The sequence below is a fragment of the Trachinotus anak genome, unplaced genomic scaffold, assembly GCF_046630095.1.
Source record: "Trachinotus anak isolate AG129_WGS33_773 ecotype Australia unplaced genomic scaffold, CSIRO_AGI_Tana_v1 ptg000025l, whole genome shotgun sequence".
Lineage (NCBI taxonomy): Eukaryota > Metazoa > Chordata > Actinopteri > Carangiformes > Carangidae > Trachinotus > Trachinotus anak.
Genome location: NW_027273876.1, coordinates 11,765,718 through 11,783,450, shown reverse-complemented (window position 1 = coordinate 11,783,450; position 17,733 = coordinate 11,765,718). Strand labels below are relative to the sequence as shown.

At 42.0% G+C, this 17,733-nt stretch overlaps 3 protein-coding genes across 6 annotated transcripts; all 3 read right to left on the bottom strand.

The window, feature by feature from the left end:
• Positions 1-101: 101 nt before the first annotated feature.
• On the bottom strand, positions 102-4,359 carry tbx6 (T-box transcription factor 6). Its single transcript, XM_071462991.1, has 8 exons — positions 4,183-4,359; positions 3,362-3,575; positions 2,936-3,203; positions 2,683-2,826; positions 2,460-2,530; positions 2,301-2,359; positions 1,895-2,183; positions 102-1,599 (listed from the first exon to the last, which is right to left on the bottom strand). The coding sequence occupies exons 1-8, from the start codon at positions 4,250-4,252 to the stop codon at positions 333-335; spliced, it is 2,382 nt and encodes a 793-aa protein (XP_071319092.1). The 5' UTR covers positions 4,253-4,359; the 3' UTR covers positions 102-332.
• A 2,994-nt stretch (positions 4,360-7,353) lies between these two features.
• Positions 7,354-12,088, bottom strand: nif3l1 (NIF3 NGG1 interacting factor 3-like 1 (S. cerevisiae)). Of its 4 annotated transcripts, none has more exons than XM_071462993.1 (7): positions 12,000-12,088; positions 9,948-10,570; positions 9,597-9,753; positions 8,838-8,961; positions 8,426-8,564; positions 7,876-7,959; positions 7,354-7,764 (listed from the first exon to the last, which is right to left on the bottom strand). In XM_071462993.1, the coding sequence occupies exons 2-7, from the start codon at positions 10,558-10,560 to the stop codon at positions 7,580-7,582; spliced, it is 1,302 nt and encodes a 433-aa protein (XP_071319094.1). In that variant the 5' UTR covers positions 10,561-10,570; positions 12,000-12,088; the 3' UTR covers positions 7,354-7,579. The 4 variants fall into 4 exon arrangements, with proteins under 4 accessions (XP_071319094.1, XP_071319093.1, XP_071319096.1 ...); XM_071462992.1 differs by having other exon boundaries at positions 11,917-12,009; XM_071462995.1 differs by lacking the exon at positions 12,000-12,088 and adding an exon at positions 11,882-11,989 and having other exon boundaries at positions 9,948-10,562.
• Positions 12,089-15,040: 2,952 nt separating this feature from the next.
• cabp5a (calcium binding protein 5a) lies at positions 15,041-17,733 on the bottom strand. Its single transcript, XM_071463388.1, has 7 exons — positions 17,436-17,733; positions 17,201-17,250; positions 16,706-16,736; positions 16,447-16,590; positions 16,104-16,213; positions 15,777-15,924; positions 15,041-15,651 (listed from the first exon to the last, which is right to left on the bottom strand). The coding sequence occupies exons 1-7, from the start codon at positions 17,716-17,718 to the stop codon at positions 15,623-15,625; spliced, it is 795 nt and encodes a 264-aa protein (XP_071319489.1). The 5' UTR covers positions 17,719-17,733; the 3' UTR covers positions 15,041-15,622.

Sequence of the window (17,733 nt, the reverse complement as noted above, 5' to 3'; positions counted from 1 at the left end):
GAGAGCTCCATTTTTGGTCTATACAGTCATTTTTAGTATATTTGAGTATTTTGAGTTGTACGTTTCAGCTGAAAAGAATTGAACAACAAAAGCCTGGAAAAGATACATTTTTAATTTTTCACACTGGAATGGATATTTGAAAAGAAAATCTTCAACAGCTATTTACACACTTGCATCAATTTCAATAATCTGTTTCTCATCTCAGTTCATAGGAGGACACACACGCACACTCACAGTACATTGGGCTACTTGAACTAATGCTACAAATTGCTAAAAACCCCTAAAAGCGCTATAAGGCCAAAACATTTTGTCACCATTAACATTGCTACATTTTAAAACACAGGTCTTGTGCTCATGTCCAGGTAGGACCCCTGGGGGTGGGTGTGGCCATGCTGGTGTTGTCTGTACAGATGCCTGAAAGGGATGGAGAGGGACGAGTGAGGGTCCTGACACAGGCGGAGAGGGTAGGACGGAAAGGCTGGATACAGGGCCGGGGGAGGGGTGGAGGAGGGAAGAGTTGGATCCAGCTGAGGGAGAAGAGACGGGTGGTGCAGTACCATCTCTGGGCGATAGGGGGCAGGAGGATTGAACTGAGGGATGGCACCTAGTTCAACTGGAGGGTACGAAGAGGTGGAGGAGGACGCAGAAGGATTGGGCAAGCTTTGAGGATGGGCTGTTGGAGGGAGCGGTGGAGCGGAGGAGACGGACTGCTGGAAAGAAGAAGTGACAGCCAAGCAAGAGGAGGGTTGGAAAGGAGGGTGAGGAAGGGAGGATGACGGATGAGTGAAGGAGGAGGGAGGGAAGGCAGCAGCAAGGGAAGGAGCTGGGGCTTGGTGGCTCAGATTTGGGAGGTGCAAGGCAGGGTGGGCAGGGCTGGGAGATACATTCGGAAAAGAGAGATTTTGCATGTGTGGAGGGACAGAGGGGAAGGCAAACGACATGGTGGCACCATGTGTGGGTAGAGAGCAGGGCAGGTTGTGAGCTGGTAGGTGGGTTTGGTTGGGGAGAGGCTGAGCAACAACTGGAGCAGGATCAGGATTTGTGGGCAGGACATTTGGATAGATAAATGCAGCTGAGCTTTGATCGCTGGGTGAATTATTTCCGCTGGTGATAGCTTCACCCTGCAGTGGCTGACCGGGCTGGGTGAGCAGAGAATGAGCGGACATTTGGTCCTGCAGACCTGACTGACATGCAGAAGGTGGGGCAGGAAAGGAGCCACCCGTAGTCGTGTGGGGGCTGATCATCTCTGGGATGGTGTGATAGGTGTTGGCGGAGGGAGGGGAGGAGGAGGAGGAGGAAAGGAGTGGCTGTGGCGAGGAGGAGTTGGAAGGAGGCGGAGTGGGGAAGGTGAAGGAAGTCTGCTGCAGAGAGGGAGTGGTGGTGGTGGAGGAGGAGAGCGTGGGTGAGGAGGAGAGAATGGAGGGATAGTCGATAGGAGGGATGGGGGGCGGAGGATCGGATGTATCCGAGGGGTCGGGGACGGGGAGGGCGGGGTAGGAGGAGGATGACTGAGGAAGAGGAGCTGAGGGGAAAGAGGAGGAGTTGGCCTGAGCAGCAGGGAAGCTGGAGGTATAAGCTGGTTCACTCATAGTGTCTGATCTGTAGAGGAGAAAAATAAATAGAAAATTATATTAGATTCAGTTCATGTTAGTGCTGAAACAATAAAGAAATAACAGACAACATGAAAATGGTATCAAGCAGTTTATTTAAGTCATTATTTATTTAAATAAAGGTTAAATTATTCCTCCAGTGTAATTAAGTGTTTAGATGATACAGAAAATGAAGAAATTACACTGAATATGTCGTGAAAATATGATAATATTGTGCAAGTGGATGCATCTGTGAGTTCTGAGAGTTTGAGCATTTAAAATCTTCATACATCACACAAACCCACCTTTCAATTATGCTATTTGCCACCTCACTTCCTGGTGTCTCCTGCATCCCATTGGCCATGGAGATGCTGATGTCAGACATCTGGGATGCCATGAATGCCTGACCGAGGTCTAGTGGCGTGTCCTGATAGGAGGCCTCCTCTGGTCTGTACCCACAGGAGGGGTTAGGCAGTGGCGGCAGAGAGGCCAGGGCCAGGGCCTGCAGGTCTGCGCTGGCGGTGGCGGTGCTGGTGGTGGTGGTGGTGGTGGGCTGTGGCAAAAGCTCAGTGGAGTCGCATGGATCACAGTTCACTGAGAGAGACAAATGGAGAGGTGGAGATGTTTCAGGAAATACCAGGTAACAGTAATACTAATAAAACTACCCAAATGAACTTTTTAAAGTAGTGTAAGTCTGGTTATCCCACTTACCTATATCCAGGGTTTCTGTCAAGACAGCAATTTTGCGCTTCTGTCTTGCATCTCTTTGTCTGCAGAGGGGGAAAAAAGGAGTTTAGACTCTCCTTGATATGTATGCAACAATGTGAATGAAATGTATCTGTATGTGTGTCTTTCTGTGTGGGTGTTTACTTTTTGCTGTTCATGCCGTCTTCACGGAAGCCTTTAGCGAAGGGATTGGAGTTGATCTTCAGCTCTGTGATCTGAAAACAACAGAATGAGAGAATCTGTTATGGTCAGAGCTCTGCGACTGCCGCTCCAGATACTGGTGCATAGAAATCTTGAACTGCACTCATTGCAAGTGAGTTTGTATGGGAACATCGGCTTAATCTTCAGAAATGTAGTGTTAAGGTACCTTGTTGTTCTGGTAGGCGGTGACTGTGATAAACTGGGTCTCAGGGAAAACAAAGGAGTGCTGCCCTCCGCCCCACCTCAGCACGTCTCTGGCTTCAATCACATGAATTCTGGGCTGGTAGCGATGCAGCGAGTGTAGGATGATCTGGAAATAAAAGAGAAGCGATTGGCTCCAAGTGCACCATAAAGAGAAAAGTTTACAGTGAAGGTCTTGTGCTGTATTTGTGCTGTGTCGGTCAGTCTGCAGCGCTTACATGTCCCTGTGAGTCCAGTGTGTTGTTGGTGAGCTTGGCGAAGTGAAACGAGATGGTGCGGCTCTGCCAGTGTGCACCTGTGGCGGGGGAGTCTGGGTGGATGAACACCCGGTCTGGTAGCCTTGCCTCTGCCCCGCCAACAGCCTGCCAGCCACCACCTTGGAAACGATAGCGGGAGTTGTCCACTGGGATGATGTCCAAGAGGAGGATGTAACGTAGAGATGGATTCAGGCCCGACAGCTTCAACCTCAGCCCGGGAAACATTCGTCTGGGAAAGTGAGGATAAAAGGGAAAGTAAGAAATCACATACTTATTCTTGTCACCTGTTAATCTATTGTTTTATTAGTATGGGAGAATTAGAAAATAAGGATAAAAACAAAGGTGCAGGAAGTCAGAGGTCACATGCACTCTACAGTCTTCTCTCACCTGCCCTTCTTTGTGATGATCATCTCTGTGCCCACCGAGCTGAACTGTTTCCATAGAAATGCGTTCTCCAGCTCCATCTTCACCTCGTCTTTTTGGGTTTTGGTGGCAGGCTCATTGGGGACAGGGGGAGGGGCCAGCAGCCTCGGGGGCAGGGCCTTGGCTGCAGCATCACAGGTGGGAGGGAACAAAGGCATGTGGGGTGGAGCCTCCCGATCTGAGATAACAGGGAAACAGTAAAAATTTTACATTTAAAGAAATACATGAATTTATTTAGAGATTAGAAAGTTGTAATTTCAATGATATCAAACCCAGTTAGTGGAGGACTTCACCATTCCCACCCTGGATTCAAATTGCCGAGCTACACATACCTACAACGTGACCTTGTTTTGTTGCACTGCTCAACTCAATTGCCAACTCAACCAGGACTAAAATATCATTGATTACAATCAATGTTTCAACAACACAATCATCACTACCCACAAAAGAAATGAGTGTACCTCTGAATCCACTTTCCTTTGTGGATACACGATAAAAAAGCAATTTTAGTGTCTTTAATGTAATGAATTTATTGTAAAAGCTAACTAATTCACATTTCTGAGCTATAAGGTTAATAGTGCTGCAGCTCTCTGACTCAGGCCTCAGCCTCAGAGCATCTCTGGTCTGAGAGCTGCAAGTAAAAACCCCATCACACCTCCTGGCCAGACACAGCGGTGGCTCCTTTAAAAAGAGCTTGACGGGTAAGAATGTTTTAGTTTTTTGAAGCAAACTGTTTAAAAGTATTAAATCACTTCTTTTTTTCATGCACACACTCCCTCTCTCACCTCTGTAAAAGCAGTCTCCAATCCTCTGTGGTCCCAGAGCCAAACTGGGGTACATCTCCACGCTCAGCATTCTCCTGGTCAGTGTTTGTCCCTTTTCTCGTCCTCTTCACCTGCTGCAAAATAACATTTCACTCTTCACCTCTTTTTGTCTCCTGTCTCTTTTACAGATTTACGTCAGCCGTCTGCAGCTAAACAGTGTCCTCGCTCTTCTGGTGTACCAGAGACCTCTTCTTAAAGGTTTCAGTTCTTTCTTGTCTCTTTTTCTGTTCCTATCTCTCGGCCGTTCTTTGCTACAAATGCCCACAGTGGTGACTTGCTCTGTTAAATAGGTGTGTGAGGCTTCACACTTTAGGCCAAATGGCCCCATTTTCACATAGCTCTCATTTGCCTCCACCCTGTCTCCACATCTTCCCTTATGTCCCCACTCAACTAACACAAACACTGGTCATATCAAAAAGGTGGTTAGAAAAATCAAGGGCTCAGTTGATGTAAGGAAAACAAATGTGCTTTGTGTTATTTTATGTCAGTAGAAGAAGAAGTACTGTCTGAGTTATTTGCACTTTACTTGAGTATTTTCATTGTATGTTGCTTCAAAAAAATGTTGTCACTACATTTCGGGGCAAACACTGTGCTTTTTACTTCACTACAATTAATTTGAAACTGGAATAATGATAAAGTTTATTCATATCAGAACCTAAGATAACAAAAATGCATCACAAGGACAAATAAAAAAGAAACAGCAAAAAATACACCTTACGTCAGAATTTTTACATATAAAGACATAAATACACACATACAGACTAACTGACCCTCTTTGAAGATACACATATATATATTAAAAAAAACAGTTAAACCAGCCAAATTATTTAAAGTAAGTAAACACTATGACTTTGCTTACACATCAACAATGAAAGAATGAAATAATATACTATCTACAGAACTTCTTTGTTGCTGATACTTCAGTTCTTTGACAGAGCTTTGACTTGTAATTGAGCACTTTTACATTGTGGTGTTGACACTTTTCTAAGAATGAAATAATTCTTGTAAATGCTTCTCAAGTTTCAAATGGCTCTTAAACATCCACATAAATCTGGGAGTTTACTGGCAGGTCCCCTGTGGCTGTTTGATGACTTGATGACATGTCTCTTCCTCTCAGCGCTCTGCCTGTTAGTGCCTCTCTGCAGGGAGTCAGGCCCCGAATCAAGTTGGAGGAGGAAGACACTTTGGCCGATGGCTGCAATTTGGCCGCTACACAAACACGAGTGTCTGGAAGTTTATATGTAGGTTTGGATTAAGGCATGAGCTCAGTATTACAGCTGAATGTGGCCAAGCATTACCCAAATCAATTCAACAGTAGAACTGACGAATGGATCGTTTCTTCACAAATTCTGCTTTCCTGTGACAGGACAGGATATCTAGTTAAAACACAATAAAACACAACAAGGTAGACCACACACACAAGCCTCTGTTGATAGTACCAGACAGGTTAACCAGTTAGTTTGAGCAGGTGGGTCTTCAGATCGGATTCACTTTAAAGTATCAATACAACAATGCGAGAACACTTCTTTATAAGTCCTGCATTCAAAATATTATTGATGGACAGAAGTGTTATTAGAAAAAGGTAATTAAGGTAAAAAAAAAAGTCTCTTTATGCAGCAGTGTTGCTCATTTTAGTGTTGTATTATTATTTATGATGTCAGCAGATTATTATTATTAATGCATGAATATTTGTAGGACAAAAAACATTTCCCTCTGAAATACAGTGAAGCAGAAGTATAAAGTAGCACTGAATATAAGTACTTGCACTTTCATGCATGCAAACCAGTTGCAGTGGAGTTTAAGATGTCTTCAACTCCAAAAAATCAACAGCATGGATCTTCCTTCTTGATAATATTTTTTGGCTGCTAATGTATTCTCTGTTGTCAGCAAAGTTCTCCATTTTGCTTTTGTTGCTTAAGCTTGAATTCCTTGAGGTGACGATGGCGGAAACACATCATCATGAGACTTTGAACAGGCGAGAACTGGCAGCAGTGATGTGATGCTTGTGGGAGGATGTGTCAACAGACCATAGAGGCTGTGTAGCAGAGGATTACCAGTTTCAGCATGATTAGAGGCTTTGTAACTTCAGCGATCGACAGGATAAACTGTGTGGCTTTATCTGTGTGTGGATCATTTCCTGTAAACAGCGTCTGCCTGAGGATCAATACATGGAGGAGGGAGAGAGGAAACTCTCCAACTGACAAAAAAACAGACAAACAATCCCTGAATCTACCTGCCCATGGACGTTCCTGCCAAAATAAAAGTGACAGCTGGAGCGAAGTGTAAATGTTGTTCTAGTTGTTGTTTTCCTACTCCATTTGTGTACGTGTGTGCTGGGGAGAGGATAAAAGCTAGAGGGGACTGAGGGGAAGTGGAGGTGTCAACGCCACAGAGAGAGAAAGGTCATTACCTCGATGGGGGCAGCGAGGTGTGCGTGACGTCTCTTAATGTTTTTACGAGCCGACAGGTGTGGCGCAGAGGCCGCAGCCACCAGACTCTGTTAACAGCCGATAATGAGGATTGTTACTTGTTTTGTTTTTTTACCATTACTAGAGCGGGGCGGGGGGGGGGGGGCAGGTAGTGTGTGCTGTTTACAGTGGATTAAGTATTACCACAGGCCTGCTCTTTGACATGTATGTGCTAAGTGGTTTGATGTCCACCTTTATTTGCTCACTGAGGTCTAAAGGTCACTTTACAGAGAACACTCCAGTTTTCTTTAATGAGTATATTTATCATTTATCATCATTTATTATCAATTTATACAATATAATAAAAACAATTTGTCTTTAAATTCTCGTTGTTTGCTCAGATTGGTGCAGATGTTCCTCCTGTTTCAACAGGCACATATCAGCATCTTTTCTGATTTTCTCAAGCAGGTTTATGATGAAACATCGAGCCTTTTAATCTGCTGAGGATTACTGCTTTTTTTTTTTTTTTCCCTGTGTGCATTTTGCAAATACCATTTCATTTAGGGAAAATGTGTGGTTGTGAAATTCTCTTTCTTTACCGGGGAAGGGCACAGTTAATGTCACCGATTATCGGGATTAAAACACACTTTGTGCTGCCCGTAAATAAATCCGCTGCATGCACCAGCCACATGCATTCAGATTACAGATCACATGCTTCAGTCCATTTTTCTGATCAACCAGGGTCCAGTTTTATTAAGGGTCCTGCCAGAAATATGCTATATATGAGGAAGCACTTTTCATCATTAAATGAGGCAGTTTGATGTTGATGCTTTACATAAAAAGCCTGGATGGAAGTCATTTCACACACATTTCAAAGCAGATATCGCTGTTACTCTGATCAAAACATCTGCAGTTTACCCAACAAAGGTTAATGACTAAGGTCAAACTGGTCAGACCACCTCCAGAGGGTCTCTGTCAGCCCTCGACACCACCACAGTGACGCTGTCAGGAAGACGCACAGCCAGCCTCTCCCTGAACACAGCCAGAAAACCCCGCTCACTGTTGCTGTGATCGCTGAGGAGGACGCTGGTTCCCTTCTCCACAGCGTCCAGCACTTCATGGTGCGACATCTCACCTGGAAAATTGATACATTAATAATAATACTGTAAAATCTGGTATTAGATCTGCAGGCATAACAACATAACACCTGCATATACAATTGTTAATTTTTAATTAAAAGTTCTACCTGTGATGTAGAGGTCTGCCTTGACCCCACTCAGAACTGAAGCCCCTGATCCAGCACACACAGCCACAGTGCACACAGAGGACTCTGAAAAATATCAGAATAATGACATGTATTCACTTTTAATAAGTTTGTTCACAATGTTAAAGGCATATTTAAGGGTTGCTCTATATGTGGGCTATTAATCCACAGAGAATCCTCGTCCAGCCTGACATCAGTGCAGACTATAGACTGAGGTTTAAGCTCTGTTTGACCAGATTTTTTAAAAGCTGAAACAAGGTCTGTATTTGTGTAATTTATTATAAGGCTGTATTTACTCTTTTGGTGAACGCATTTTGTCACAGTATGTGTTGTTAATATGGCGGTTTGGTTGATATCAAGGAATGTTGAGCTACAGTGTCTTTTATCATCTCTTAATCTAAACTGTTACATTTTGACCCGAATGTCTGCAGAATTTCATTTCAACCAAACTGTCAAACAGTAAAATTTACCAGAGTTTATTGCTCTCTGATTAAACGTGTACTCATGTATGAAAGCAAATTGTTGTTTGTACCTAGTGTCTGCCCCAAACCTAGAGCCAAACGGAGGTGACTGAGACCCAGGTGAGACTTCATTTTCTGAATGGCTGTTGCCACGGTTACTGGCTGGTCCAAAACACTGACTCGCCCTTGGCCGTGGCCCAGGAGAGGGGGCTGCAGGGAGTGACAGGTGAAGGGCTTAGTTAAAAAAAAGTCACAACTGTGCATGAAATATGATATCAGTAAATCACACAATAACTATCCACAACTACTTTGTGACATTTTAGCGTTTAAAAGAAATCAATATCTCTCCATCAGTTTTTTACCCTTCTTGCGTTTCTTGAATAACACAATTGGTCTCCTATTCTATTTCTAAAAGAAATATGAATATCACTTTAGATAAAATGCTGTTCATCTTGTGATAACAGTGACGTGTTCGTGGTGTACCTTCTCTAACTTGAGGATGCTGAGGGACTGGCTGGGAGTGGTGTGTCGTAAGAGTGTTTGGACACTGGGGGTCAGCGCTGAGTCAGCACAGGTTACACTCACATGGATCCCACTGTTGTCTGGCCTGTTAAAAGGGTAAACGCACTATAATTCACCAATGCAAAACAAAGGACCTTTGTGATGTTTTGTGCATGTTTCAACTGATAACTCACAAATTCTGTATATCTTACATAACTACTGATCATGTTCCAATTAACATAAATAATTATCTTCTGTTCTTTTCAGTATGTTGTCACCTTTCAGACCTGCTGAAACTAGGTAATCAATCAGACCGAATGGTAGCCTTTACTTTGTTGTCACTGTCCTGCTGCCAGCTTGTAGTACTGAAGGTGCTGGAAGCTTTGATGTCCAAGGTGTGAACGTCGACTCTTCAAATGCTAAGCGGCTTGAAAATCAAACCCAGAATAACAAACCAACACCGGCTGTTGTGAATAAAGTAACCATGGCTGTTTCTTCAATAAAACTGACAAATCTTGCACAAACACAGTTTTCACAACTCTGAGAACAAAAGCAGACTAACAGATGACTGTGCTGGATTAACTGGAAGTTGTGGGTGTCTAAAGGTTGACTTCATGCTGTATGACACAGAAGGTAATTACAGTAAAGGGTGCTCGAGTGAAAAGATATCAGTCAAAACTTGTAGCCACCAAAATGATCCCCTTAGAAACATATGTCGGTCTATGTAAAAATATACACAACCTGCTAACTGAAAGCTGTGGTGTTGTTCCACCGTCACAAGCCTTCAGTTCCTCCATGACAGTGTTTAGTTCCTCGGCGCTCCTGACCATGAATTCCAGTTTGCAAGCGTGGGAGACGCCACCGAGGGCCTGACTCAGCACGGACACCTGACCACTACCTAAGAATCAAAGACGGACACCAGAGATGGAAAAAAAAAACTCTCAGTGGACGAGACACTGACACTTGGTCAGAATAGGAGACCAGTGGGTCAGCCCCGTCTGTCACAACATTTTAGCTTGAACATTCATTAAATATGCAAGTACCATAAGTCCTGTATATGTGACACTGTTTCCATTCAGAACAACCTCTTACCAAGGCCCCCGACCAGCCAGTCGTTTACCCCTCCTTTAACACTATCCCATGAAGTGTGAGGGGAGAAGACCGCTATCCCAGCCTCCACTGCCCGGACGGCCAATCGCTGCTTCCAGTCTTTTTGAACCAGACGCTTGATTGGCCGAAATAATGGAGGGTGATACGAGATAATGAGGTCGCAGCTCATGGTCTCTGCTTCCTCCATGACAGCATCCGTGAGGTCATTAGTCAGCAGGACGGTTTTAACAGGCCGAGATTTGCTTGGCTCGACCAACAAGCCAACATTGTCCCATGACTCAGCAAGTGACAGAGGAGCGAGCTGCTCCAGCACCTGCAGAACCTCTTTTAGCTCCATCACGCCTGAACAGTGAGTAGAATGACAGAGGGAGCGGGCGGAGGAGAAATAAACAGATGGGTGCAGGGGGACCGAGGTTAGTCGGCTTCTTAGGAAGCTGTGATTGTGAGTAGGTGAAGGGACAGATGGAGGGATGGATGATACTGTTGAGGCAGAAGAGCGGAGAGCAGAGGGTGAGATCAAGCTCCCCCCGGTGCAAAGTCTTCTGCAGGTGAATGAGAAAATTGTCCAAGAGAGATTCCTACATCCAGTCAACATCAGTGGAGACCTGTGCGGATAAAAGAGAAAATGTAATATATGTAATGTAAAAAAATGTAATGTAATACACCATCAATAGAACATCATTCTACTAAAAAAACATGAATGTCAGATTCATCTTCCCACAGACATGCAACAAGTACTGAGTGGATACATTAATTAATTATCACTGATAAATACTTAATTGGTTAAACATTTATCAAATCATCTATATTCATCATCTAAATTATAAAGATTTGGTGTAGAGCTGCAACTAACAATTATTATTATTCATTATGATTAACCTGTTGATAATTTTCTAAATTAATTGATTAATTGTCTGTTTTATAAAGTGCAGGGTAACAGAGTGAAATATATAGAGTCTTCAGATTGCTTGCTTTATTTGACTAACAGTGTAAATCCAAACATGTTCACTTTATTATGCCATAAGACAAAGAAAAGCAGTAAATACTAATAATAAGTTGAGAAGCTGAATGTTGAACATTTGCATTTTTGCTAGAAAGATTTATGACTGATTATCAAAGTAGTGACAGATTCATTTCTTATTGGTGAACTAACTGATTAATTCATCCCTAACCTGCTGTTAGAGATGAGTTATTTTCTAACAGCAGATTATAAACCGAACCTTGTTATGTTGGGTTGAACACAATAAACTGTTTGAAAATATTACATTGAGATCTTGGGGTAAATCTGACCTTTATTCTGACATTTCATAGATGAAGCATTTAAAATATACTAATAAATTATTAATAGTTATCTGTGACAAATCATTCTATAATTAAAATAGAGTAGAACTGCAGCCTGACATGACCTTACTGATGCAAAGCAATTAATCAACCAGTTCAAAAAGCTATTCATCCCTGTCCAGACACGCAGAACATTAAAACCAGCTGGTGATAAACAAACTGGTTCCACTTAACTGGTTCAGTTTTGTTTAATCTTCTGAACTGGACACCCTGAAACCCTTTTAAGCCAACCGATTACTCTTGTCCAGGAAAACCTCCAAGAGATCACCCAGACTGAATCACCAGTCTGAGCAGTCAGCAACACATGTACACTGGGTGAATTTTGAGTGACTCAACAATCAACTTTCCAGTGCCTCATCTGATGAGATAGACACTGGCGATTTCAGAGCCTGGAGTCTGATGTTCTTGTATTGAATGAATAAAGTGCTGCTTTGTTATTTCTAACCTTCTAACAAGAGCTACAACTTGAACTGAGTGCTGCAGGGCATGCAGCTAGCAGCACAGCTAGCCAGTTAGCCAACATTAGCTTCCACCTACACACCCAGGCGACGCCGCTATGATTAAAAGCACAGTAGCAACACATCAATATGTGCATGAGCAGCTCTCATACTTTCGCTGGCCTTGCACTTGAAAGACAAACACGCTGTTGGATAAAGTCCTCCCAGGGTAACAGAGAAGGTGCAACACACTTACTGAAGAGCAATGTCCCCTTCCGGCTTCCGTTTCTCAATGCAATGTTTTCATTGGACAGTTGAAATGTCAGCGAACACGATCATAAAAACATTTTCAGTAAAAAAAAAAGTATCAAAGCATGTAGTTTTATTGCATTACCCCTGGCAGAGAAACTAACATCAGCAGTATTTCATCTTATAGTGGATGAATTATGTTAAAATAAATATCAATTTTAAAATTAATCCACATAATCTGGCGATATAATTAAAATGTTATATATAACATCTAATAATAACTACAGACAGTTATTTAATTCATCGCACCTACTCAGTACTAGAGGATCTGTTTCGATATTTAATTCAAATTCTTGTCAGTAAACTACAACTGCAAAAAAAAAAAAAAAGCAGTACAAATAAAGCTTTATTAATTTAGCACTAGCACTTAGCACTTTATTTAGCACTTTCAAAACAAAAGTAACAAAGTGGTTCCTATTGAAAGCATTAAAAAAAGCATGATAGAGGGTACAATTAAGTTTTTATACCAACCTACTGGCACTTTGATCATGTTTTGCAAGAACAAATTAATATTTTAATACTGAATATATTTCAGTTATTAGACTTGAAAAACTGCAAAAATGAATAGATTCAAAATGATTGGAACAAAACAGCCTGACTGTTCATTGCTACAACTTGTAGTAAGCAGTGAAATTTTCAAAATAGAACTTGAGTGGGTGAATTTCATCAGATGAAACTGAGGCAATTTACTGAGCTTTTTATTGTAATGTTGCTGTCAGCAACACACAAACACACAAAGTGTCCTCATCCCCACGATAGATGTGTCCTCACTGTTAGTTCTCTCTTTGACACTTATAATAAGGTACTCCCTATAAACATTTTCATAATAGTATCATAATTAGAAATGAATAAATAAATACTTCAGCACAGTTAAAAATGACATTACATTACAAGTTGTTTGGATTCAGCTCAACTCGTGAAAAATCTGTTAAACCAGAAGCAAACACCACATAGCTGTTGGTATTATGTAATATTGTTTATATGTAATGTTATAAAACAAATACACAGAGTAATGTGGACAGGAAAAGACTGGATGACTTTGATAGCCTGTATTAACTCTTATAGGGCAGGTGGTCCAGCAGAGGATACCCAGGGTGCATCCACTACTTCTCAGAAGGATTACTGGGACTGGGACTTTTGGAATAAACAAATGAAAATACGGACAAAAAAAAAAAAAAAAAAAAAACAAAGACAGGGGGGATGGAGATGTTGGGAGATGATTGCAGAGGTTAACACTGCAGTCTCATGATGTGCACGACAACAAGCTGCTGGGTCGACCGGCTACCTCGGAATTGAGTCAGAGAGCGACTGAGAGAGAGATTATTGTGGATTAATGCAATAAAGGTCAATGCTGGATGTTAGAGGGATCAGGGAAGGATAAGGGCAAAGGCAGGGCTGCATGCATTACATCATCTCCTTCTTCCCTTGGCCTCATCAACCTCCCTGTGCACTAGACCCCTCAGTTTAAACGGGACCCCCTCTGCAAACACCCACACTTGCATTACATGTACATTGGTGCACAAATAAAAGCATTTAATCCATCCTAGATGACTGTTTCTCTGTCATTCTCATGCTGACCGCCTGCTCACACAAGAGAGCAATTATTTACCACACAAAAAACAAAATGTGTTACTTATCCATTAAGCATATTGGCACAGCTATCACCCCTTGTATCCAATCTGTGGAGTGCCATTGACAGATGTGTGTTTAGTTATTAGGTCCGCGTGCTCAGAGACAGCGCAGCTTCACTTTTGTTAATTGGTCCTATAAGCCCTCATACCCCATCTGTCCACCCGTTTGAAGTTCTGCCCAGTTTGTCATGTGGTAACATCTGTTTGTGAGGGCGCAGTGTGTCCCCATCCACATCCCTAAATCCCTCAACCCAGGTATTTAATCTCAGCCCTGCTGGCTTTGGATCGGTTTGTTTTGGAGATTTACCACAAGATGACTTCTGTACATAATTCCTTTGTATCAGGCTGGGAGGTGAAATCTGCTGAAATTCTGCCGCAAAATTTTGGATTTTTATTCTCATGTTGTCTGGTAAAATTTGCACAAGCTGCTACTCCAGATCTGATCCTGACAGTGTATCAGTAGAAATCAGCTAACAATGCTAACTAGGGGTGATTTGATTTGACGTGATTCCTTCTGGGTACATGCAATGTTTTTCCACACAGGTCCTTTCAATACAATTCCCGAACTATTCCCGAACTATTCCCCACAGCCTAGCTCCAAATTTCCATCAGCATGAACAACTTTTACTGAGAATCACCAAATTCAAAGAAAAGCACAGACTGTTCCCTCTTAAAGGCTTAATGCCGAGGCAAGCGCATATTTTTGCCATTTCTTTCCAACTAATACCTAGAAATCTGTTATGCATGAGTTATGATGTCAGAATTTTTAGATGGTGTTTTATGTGCAGTAGCTACATTTATAAAATCAGTGGCCTGTCTATTTTTGGTCCCGCAATCTCTTTATCCTGATGTTCTTCCAAAGCCAGGGCAGAGAAGTTACTCAGCCCTCAACATTTCAACATTTCTACCCACAGCACGGCAACATCACTGATGTTTTTGGTTTCTAAATCCCCTCTACATGAAATCCATAGATCAATTTATTATACAACCAGAGAGTTGTGAATTATTATGCAAGTTGATTTATTCTGAAAGTCAAGCTGAGAGTATGTCCCACATTTGCTTCGCTTGTTAGCACTGACACGACACCAAAGCAGACCTTTATAGTTGTCATCAAGAAGCTAAATGGAATTCAGCCAATGACTTTGATGATTGCCAATGATTTTTTTCAAACAAGTAAATTGTTAACTTGCTTTATTTTATGATTCTTTTGCCAAATTATCAGATTGCCCTTTAGTCTTTCATTACACATATGTGGCAAAGTCAGAGGTCAAATTCCTGCAGACAAACTGCTTAATAAAACACACCCTGCGTCGACATCCCTTCAGGAGGCACACAAAACTCATGTGCAATGTTCACATATATTTAGAAGTTTTATTTTGTTCTTTGCCAAACAAATGTCTGGAAATACCTGTCAACAGGATTTAACTTGTCGGATTCAATCCATAATTAAATGATGTAATCCAAGGAGTTACGTTACAAATCCAGGCAAACAGTAACAAAGTGACTGTTAATTTTGCATTACAACATCATTTCAGTGATAAAATTGATGCAGTAGTTTAAATAATTCAATAAGAATAAATGTATCCCATTACCAATACGTACAGTCAGTTCAACAAAACAATCCAAAATGTTTTTGTGTATATACAATATATATCATCAAACAAAATAATAGCTCTATTTATTCGTCACAATCTCTTCAATAGTTACATAAAAAAATGTCTCAGTATATGATTGTCAGTCTTTGCATAGCTGTGTATTCTCTCCGAGAATGATTTGATATTGCTTGACTTTTCTTAAATTAGAATTTTAACATTATTACGTTTGTTCTGAATATGTACAAGTTAATCTGTCAAGGAGCTTTGGAGAAAGACGGCATCATTATTAATGCATGACCGCAGATGTGCAAAGGTACTTTCTTGATTGACCTTCTCCTCGGCCGTCATTGATGGGACATCATTCTGACAAACTCTGCAGGGACGACAAAAAGTTGAATCAGCTTACTGTGTAGCGAGAAAGTCACATTTATTCTAAACCTGACGAACATCACAACACATGTATGTTGGTAATCACTGAGTCTAAATGACAGTCTGTACCCTCAAAGTCTACTGTGCCGTCTCCGTTGTCATCCACTTCTTTCACTATGGCATCTATCTCTCGTCGACTCATGTGCTCTCCCATCAGCTTTGTCATGGCCGACCGCAGCTCCTCTGTTGTGATCTCTCCGTCTCCGTCCACATCAAACTGACCACAGAGACAAAAGAAAATTAAAAAAGAAACATCAGTGCGTTGTTTATCTTAATGAAACTGCAGTGACTGAGTAGTAACTTTGCTAAATCTGGCACTGAAGCTGCTAGATAGCTGCTTCATTTCCTTTTGAAACAGAGCTCCTGGAAAGTTTACGTACAGCCTTTCACCCTCACCTCTTTAAAGGCGTCTTTGAGCTCCTTCACGCCAATCATCCCAGCTGTTTCTGCCAGAAGCTTCGGAGTCATCAGTTCCACAAAGTCCTCAAAGTCGACTCTGCCACCAACTAGCAGGAAAATAAAAAATAAAAAAAAATAGAAAGATGAGAAACATCCATCACTCTTCCTTAGTGCTGACATAGTCTCATTTGCATTTCTGACAGCTGTGCATCTTAAAAGTTTTGATCAAGTCCTGTCTCTCATGGCACGTCTGTGAGCTTGTATCACCTTTGGATCAAATCAGCCCCCATCTGCATTATTTTCCAACCACTTTTATAAACTTTGTCCAGTAAGGACTTACGGTTCATGTTGATGTTTTGGCTCAGCTCAATCAGCTCCATCTCAGTGGGCATGTAACCCATCGTCCTCATCAGGTTCCCCAGGTCCTTGCAGCTGATCAGCCCGTCCTTGTCTTTATCAAACTCGTTGAATGCATCACGCAGCTCTGCAAAATACAGCAACAGCAGAGTGTATGAAATGTACGAGGTGTCAGTCTAAGCGAAGAGTTTAATGTTCATTTTATGATGAAAACAGGGGGAATATGCAAAAATTTAACTTACCATCAATCTCATCATCCGCCAGTTCTCTGGACTGCATGAAGAGAAAACAGTTGGTTAAGTCCAATCATATGGACATTTATAACAAACACTGTGCACTGTACAATATTACCATAAAATACAAGCAAAAAGAAAATTAGCTACCAACCCATCTACTACACAATTAGCAAAATGGATAGCTTATTTTATTTTTTTTTTTTTTTTTGAGGTATACCTATTGAATCAAATGGCACTGCACCAAAGAGAAACTGGATTTTCTGATGGCGTGGATTTAAATGTAGATTATGCCCATGTTGGCAGGTGGGCTTCATATGGGCCAGTGTCACTGGCATGCAATAGTAAACAGCAGGCACAGATCCTCTCCCTGTGAGTCTAAATCTCTTATCATTTTATCCTGTCACCTTTTCGGGTTATAATCCTGTCAACTGTTCACAGCAGTTTGCAAACATCAGCCCAAACCCATCAAAAATGTGAAAAGGCTTTTTCTGTTGCACTTACAATGTTTTTCCCTCCACGCAGGAAAATGCACGCTGCCCCAAAACTCATTTCTGCAAGCGGGAATACAGACAGCAAAGTGTAATTATGAGATGTTATGAATTTATTTACACATTCTATCTGACAAAATACAGAACATGTCACTGACATCATTTTCATCAAAGGTTATAGCACATTTTGTCATGAGTTGAATAATCAAATTAGAATTAAGCATCACCATGTGGTTATTTGTGCTCACCTTCTTCTGGTGATTTCCGTTCACCAGCCAAGCGCATCATACACAACCCCTGAAGCGGAGAATCAGCAGCTGACCCGCGCAGTGCAAGAAGCCCCTCTGACTTCCGTCTGTTTCCTAATCTTCTTCTCAGTGTCAGTCCTTGTCCCTCTTCAACCAGGACAGCCCTGCCTCTCAGCGTGTGGCGACCCTGTGTGCCCAGCCCGCTGGGATGCTCCGAGGTTGTATGAGGGGAGGTGTGGCTGTCACCAGGGGTTGCAGGCTCTCGGGGAGGAGTCAGGTCCATGAGCTAAAGAGATGG